General features: G+C 45.8%; 1 protein-coding gene across 1 annotated transcript in view; it reads right to left on the reverse strand.

The window, feature by feature from the left end:
• The window catches only part of RDH8 (retinol dehydrogenase 8), a 44351-nt gene extending 42511 nt beyond the window's left edge, over positions 1-1840 (reverse strand). Inside the window, exon 1 of the mRNA XM_075346485.1 lies at positions 1713-1840. Within this exon, the coding sequence (XP_075202600.1) occupies positions 1713-1818 (106 nt within the window). The 5' untranslated portion in view covers positions 1819-1840. The remainder of the gene's footprint in view (positions 1-1712) is intronic.
• Between the last annotated feature and the right edge of the window lie 4941 nt (positions 1841-6781).

The raw sequence follows: 6781 nt of genomic DNA on the forward strand, positions 1-6781 counted from the left end.
ACAGCGATCTGTGCTTCACAGCGGGACAGCAACAACTAAAAAATGGCCCAGGACATTCAGCAACAACCAACGACCTCACAGCAGGGGCCAGGTTGTTGCTGGATGTCACACACAGCAACATCACTAGCAACATCGCTGCTACGTCACAAAAGTTGTTCGTTAGCAGCGATGTTGCTAGCGATGTTGCTTAGTGTGACGGGGCCTTAAGGCCAATTTCTTATATCCGTCGTCTGGATTTGGTACACTACCCTAAAGACCATTGTTGATATCTGTTGTCTGGATTTGAGGAACTCTCCTAAGGACTATTGTTGATATCCATCATCTGGATTTGAGGAAATATCCTAAGGACTATTGTTGATATTCATCGTATGGATTTAGGGGTGCTTCACACATAGCGAGATCGCTACCGAAATCGCTGCTACGGCACGGTTTTGGTGACGCAGCAGTGACCTCATTAGCGATCTCGCTGTGTGTGACACTGAGCAGCGATCTGGCCCTTGCTGCGAGATCGCTGCTCGTTACACACAGCCCTGGTTCGTTTTCTTCAAAGGCGCTCTCCCGCTGTGACACACAGATCGCTGTGTGTGACAGCGAGAGAGCGACGAAATGAAGCGAGCAGAGAGCAGGAGCCGGCGTCTGACAGCTGCGGTAAGCTGTGACCAGGGTAAACATCGGGTAACCAAGGTGGTTACCCGATATTTACCTTAGTTACCAGCCTCCGCAGCTCTCACGCTGCCTGTGCTGCCGGCTCCGGCTCTCTGCACATGTAGCTGCAGTACACATCGGGTTAATTAACCCGATGTGTACTGTAGCTAGGAGAGCAAGGAGCCAGCGCTAAGCAGTGTGCGCGGCTCCCTGCTCTCGCGGTTATGATCGCTGCTTCGGCTGCTGTGTTTGACAGCTAAGCAGCGATCATAACAGCGACTTACAAGGTCGCTGTTACGTCACAGAAAATGGTGACGTAACAGCGACCTCGCTGTCGCTTAGTGTGAACCAGCCCTTAAGGAACTATCCTAAGGACTATTGTTGATATTCATCATCTGGATTTGAGGAAATATCTTAAGGACTATTGTTGATATTCATCATCTGGATTTGAGGAACTATCCTAAGGACTATTGTTGATATTCATCGTATGGATTTGAGGTACTATCCTAAGGACTATTGTTGATATTCATCGTATGGATTTGAGGTACTATCCTAAGGACTATTGTTGATATTCATCATCTGGATTTGAGGAACTATCCTAAGGACTATTGTTGATATTCATCGTATGGATTTAAGGAACTATCCTAAGGACTGTTGTTGATATATGTTGTCTGGATTTGAGGAACTATCCTAAGGACTGTTGTTGATATATGTTGTCTGGATTTGAGGAACTATCCTAAGGACTATTGTTGATATTCATTGTATGGATTTGAGGAACTATCATAAGGACTATTATTGATATGTAAAGCTGAGCATCAGCAGAAACCTCACACATACACCTTCTTACTGGGCACTAATGGCAGACACAAATGTCATTGGTCAATAGGTGGTTAGTAGAAATGCTGTATACATATTGTCTAGTGTACTCTGTTATCAGCCATCTGGTGCGCTGTTGTGACCCCTGAGCCCTGACTGTCACCTCTTCCTCCTATTACTCCTCATAACAATTCCTTGGGACTTTAAGTTTTGAGCTGAGTAATTTACTGAAGGACCCCATAATTTCTTACCATGATAGCGCCCCCGGGGGTCCTTTGCCAGCTGCACTGCGATCTTCAGGCCGATGCCGGATGAACACCCCGTTATGAGGACCGTCTTCTTGCTGTCGTTAGCCATTGTGCCTTGTTCTCAGTGAGCTGCCAACCCTCCTCTGCAAGAGATCCCGGATTATCACTCCACCACGTGACAGACCGTTCTCCTGTCCCTTTTAACCTCTTCAGTACTTCAAGGGTCAAAGGTCCCAATCACCTTCACATGTAACAGTATCATCTGTTGTCTTGTGTCATGGTGGATGATCTCTGGTATTAATATACTGTATAAATCCATGTTCCACTAATTATATAAAGACCATTTAAACTTTATTTGCTATCAACTCAAAATTATGATCTTTGAAAAATATTTTTTAAACCAGACAATCCCTTTATGTTCCATAGTTTTAAGGTTTAGAGAAAAAGAAACAAGTCCATAGCGTTCAACCTGTAAGTTAACAGTTTGGTCTAAAGGAAACTACCTGTTTTAGGGGAAAAATTAAAAATTGCTTCCCGACTATACACATCACTACTAGATTAGTTCCCTGGATCCATGTGCAGTTCCTTCAACCTGTAATATTAAATTGACCATGTTGTAGCAGAGAGTTTCATAGTCTCACTCACTGCTTATACAGCAAAGAATTCATTGACTCACTTCTCGTACAGCAAAGAATCCATTGTCTCACAGCTCATACAGTAAAGAATCCATTGTCTCACTGCTTGTACATTAAAAAATGTGCATCTTTGCTAACCATAAAGATGCAGCATATTTGGACCCAAAAAACAGACCCGCGACAAAACTGTTTTTTACGCGTTTTTACTGCATTTTGCCCAATGTGTTTTGTAAGTCAAATCTATTGACTGGAAGGGCTCAAAAACGCTGGAAAAACGCAAAAAGAATTGACATGCTGCATCTTCAAAAACACAGCCAAGATGCAGGGAAAAAAAAAAGATGCCCAGTGTGTACAGCAACATAGAGATCTCATAGACTTTGCTGGGGGAAGGAAATGCATACATTTTGGTGCATATTTGTGACCTCAAAAGCGCACCAAAAACACAGCAAAAGATGCCCTGTTTGAAGAATCCATTATCTCACAGCTTGTATAATAAAGAATCCATAGTCTCACTGCTTGTACAGTAAAGAATCCACAGTTTCTCTGCTTATACAATAAATAATTCATAGTCTCACTGCTCGTACAGTAAAGAACCCACAGTTTCTCTGCTTATACAATAAATAATTCATAGTTTTACTGCTCACACAGTAAAGAATCCATAGTTTGCTTGCACAGTAAAGAAAACTATCATGGAGCCATTGGTCTCTGTTCAGATTCTGATACTCCGCCTGATGGTTTCTCTGGAGTCTGGGATCAACACAGAAAGACTCAGGCATCGACCAGCTGGGTGCTGATTCATAGGCAGGTTAGCAAATGTTAATCTTTGCTAGTCTACTTGCTCCTTTAATCACATGTTGTGGGGAGACCTATCACATCTGCTCTCCTCCTATTTATGATGGTGGAATCCTTCTACCCATGCCCGCTATAGTTTATTATATATTGGCCTGTGAGATGTGATGTCCCAGACTCTCTGGTGAAAGTTGTGCTTAACTTGTGCCCATTGCTTGGAGCATTGTGGATTGTACTCCTGTTATTTTGTACTTCTGTCCTGCTATTGTTTCGCCTCCTGAATCTTTTATTGTCTTTAGCTTTGTGTGCGTGTCTTGTGTGACAGAGTTTTGTATATTTCTTTGTTTGTCTTTATCTGTGGTTTCAACACACTCCTGTCCTGTCCCCCCCTGGGGGGAGGGGAATCAGATCAGGTCTGGTCACTGGTCAAGAGCAGAGCCAGGAAAGGGACTCAGGCCTCTCCACCATCAGGAGTATCCCTGAGATTAGGGATAGCATAGGGCACCCTAGCGTGAGGGACAGTTTAGGAGCCCTGGTTCCCCGGTATCCCAATGTTATTGTGACTATTCTTCTGAGTAAAGCTGATCTGTTCCCTTCACCCCCATGAACGACAGACAGACAAATGAGACAGAAAGGGATAACAGAAACTCCGTCACACTGCACACTCTCAGGAATAAACAGTAAGAAACTAAAGGGAAAAGCAGGAGAAGTCATGCAGCAAAAAAAGGACAACAAGGGTTAACACCACAACCACACTCAACAATAATATCACAACCACCAGTAAGTCTGGATGTGTCCACCTCTCCAGTTCAGTATAGAAAAGCTATAGCCGGCACTATGAGAACAGTCGAGCCAGCATATATAGGAGGAGAGCGAATATGACTGGCTCTCTCCCATAGCATGTGACAAAGGAGACTAACAAGCAGCCCAGCAGAGATTAACTCTTCCTATCCTGCCTATGAAGTACAGGTCTGTGAGTCGACGTACGAGCAACCCTCCGCGGATCTCAGACATCAGGGGGGTTAGCAGGCAGGGTGCCAAAATCTTTAGTCTCCACAGCTCCCAATGCTGCCAGTTACACTCGGCGGTGCCTGCAAAAACCTCCTTGTGACAAAAGGATTATCAACATATTCGTAGATTTACAAGATCTATCTGGCAATATCAATTTCTGAAGATGGGAATAACCCTTTAAAACTGAAAAATAGTTTTCATTTTGATCAGATTTTTTTATTTATATTTTCTGCAAGTAATTGCCTGTACAGCTGAGATACGCTTTACAGCAGTCAAAAGAAAACAATAAGTTGGAGATGTTAATTGAATTCTGTGGAAAAGTATTGTGGTCGTGCTCTGTGAACCGTGCAGAGGTCATTGTGCAGGGATGGGGCGGAGATGAGATGTGATTATTGGCAATCTATATATAGGAGTGCTGCCTTTCATTGTACACCTGCCTGTGATGATAATTAGATGACTGCTGAAAAGTGACCTCTACAGAACAAGAAGTAAAAATGGGAATTTGATTTTTTTTCTTTTTTTTTTCTCTGGAGACTGAGGGAGGAGCTAGAAGCAGAGGCAGAAGCTAGAGGCTGAGAGAGGAGCTAGAAGGAGAGAGAGGAGCTAGAGGCAGAGAGAGGAACTACAAACAGAGAGAGGAGCTAAAGGCAGAGGGACAAACTACAGGCAGAGGGAGGAGTTAAAGGCAGAGGGAGAAACTACAGGCAGAGGGAGGAGCTATAGGCAGAGGGAGAAATTACAGGCAGAGAGAGGAGCTAAAGGCAGAGGGACAAACTACAGGCAGAGAGAGAAGCTAAAGGCAGAGGGAGAAACTACAGGCAGAGGGAGGAGTTAAAGGCAGAGGGAGAAACTACAGGCAGAGAGAGAAGCTAAAGGCAGAGGGACAAACTACAGGCAGAGAGAGAAGCTAAAGGCAGAGGGACAAACTACAGGCAGAGGGAGGAGTTAAAGGCAGAGGGAGAAACTACAGGCAGAGGGAGGAGCTATAGGCAGAGGGAGAAACTACAGGCAGAGAGAGGAGCTAAAGGCAGAGGGAGAAATTACAGGCAGAGAGAGGAGCTAAAGGCAGAGGGACAAACTACAGGCAGAGAGAGAAGCTAAAGGCAGAGGAAGAAGTTACAGGCAGAGGAAGGAGCTAAAGGCAGAGGAAGAAGTTACAGGCAGAGGAAGGAGCTAAAGGCAGAGGAAGAAGTTACAGGCAGAGGAAGCAGCTAAAGGCAGAGGGAGGAGTTAGAGGCAGAGGGAGAAACTACAAGCAGAGAGAGGAGCTAGAGGCAGAGAAAGAAGCTACAGGCAGAGATAGGAGCTAAAGGCACAGGGAGGAGCTAGAAGGAGAGAGAGAGGCTACAGGCATAGGAGGAAGCTACAGTCAGAGGAAGTAGCTACTGGCAGAGAGAGGAGCTAAAGGCACAGGGAGGAGCTAGAGGCAGAGAAATAAGTTAGAACCAAAGGGGGAAGCTAGAGGCAAAGATTGAAGCTAGAGGCACAGGGAGGATCTAGAGGCAGAGAGAGGAGCTAGAGGCAGAGGGAGAAGCTACCGGGAAAGGGAGGGAGCTAGAGACAGAGGGAGGAGCTGGAGGCAGAGAAAGAAGTTAGAGACAGAGGGAGAAGCTAGAGGCAAAGATTGAAGCTAGAGGCACAGGGAGGAGCAAGAGACAGAAGGGAGGAGCTAGAGACAGAGAGAGGAGCTAAAGGCACAGGAAGAAGCTAGAGGCAGAGGGAAGAGCTAGAGGCAGAAGGAGGAACTAGAGACAGAGGGAGGAGCTTTAGGCAGAGGGAGGGAGATAGGGACAGTGGGAGGAGCTGGAGGCAGTAAGAGGAGCTAGAGGCAAAGGGAGGAAATGAAGGCAGAGAGCAGCTGGGGTAGAGAGAGAAACTGGAGACAGAGGGAAAAGCTAGAGACAGATGTAGAAGCCAGAAACAGAGAGAGAAGTTGGAGGCAAAGAGAAGATCTAGAGACAGAGGGAGGAGCTTCAAACAGTCAGAGTGAGGAGCTAGATGGAGGAGCTAGAGACAGATGTAGAGGCCAGAGGCAGAGAAAGGAGCTGGAGGCAAAGAGAGGAGCTAGAAACAGGGGCAGAGGGAGGAGATAAACGCTAGAGGCACAGGGAGGAGCTAGAGACAGAGAGAGGAGCTGAAGGCATAGGAAGGACCTAGAGGCAGAGATAAGAGCTAGAGACAGATGTAGGAGCCAGAGGCAGAGAAATGAGCTGGAGGCTAATAGATGAGCTAGAAACAAAGACAGGAGCCAGTGGCAGAGGGAGGAGCTAGAGACAGAGGAAGGAGCTAGTGACAGAGAGAGGAGCTGAAGGCATAGGGAGGAGCTAGAGGCAGAGGGGGGAACCAGAAGCAGAGAGAGGAGCTTGAGGCAGATATAGGAGCTGGAGGAAGAGGAAGGAGCTGGAGGAAGAGGGAGAGCTAGAAACGGAGAGAGAGGTCAGAGGCAGAGGGAGGAGCTAGAGGCAGACACATTCTCCTGCAAGTTCTCCTCAAATGGCATAGAACTTAATGAGCACCAACTGCCATCTTCTATCTCCGTCAATATTCACGGAAGACAGTTTTTACCCATGAATTGAAAATTTGGAGAATGAATGATGAGAAAGAAGCAGATTTCTCTGATAAAATATATTAAAATGG

This window comes from Anomaloglossus baeobatrachus, chromosome 4 (genome assembly GCF_048569485.1).
Source record: "Anomaloglossus baeobatrachus isolate aAnoBae1 chromosome 4, aAnoBae1.hap1, whole genome shotgun sequence".
Classification (NCBI taxonomy): Eukaryota; Metazoa; Chordata; class Amphibia; order Anura; family Aromobatidae; genus Anomaloglossus; species Anomaloglossus baeobatrachus.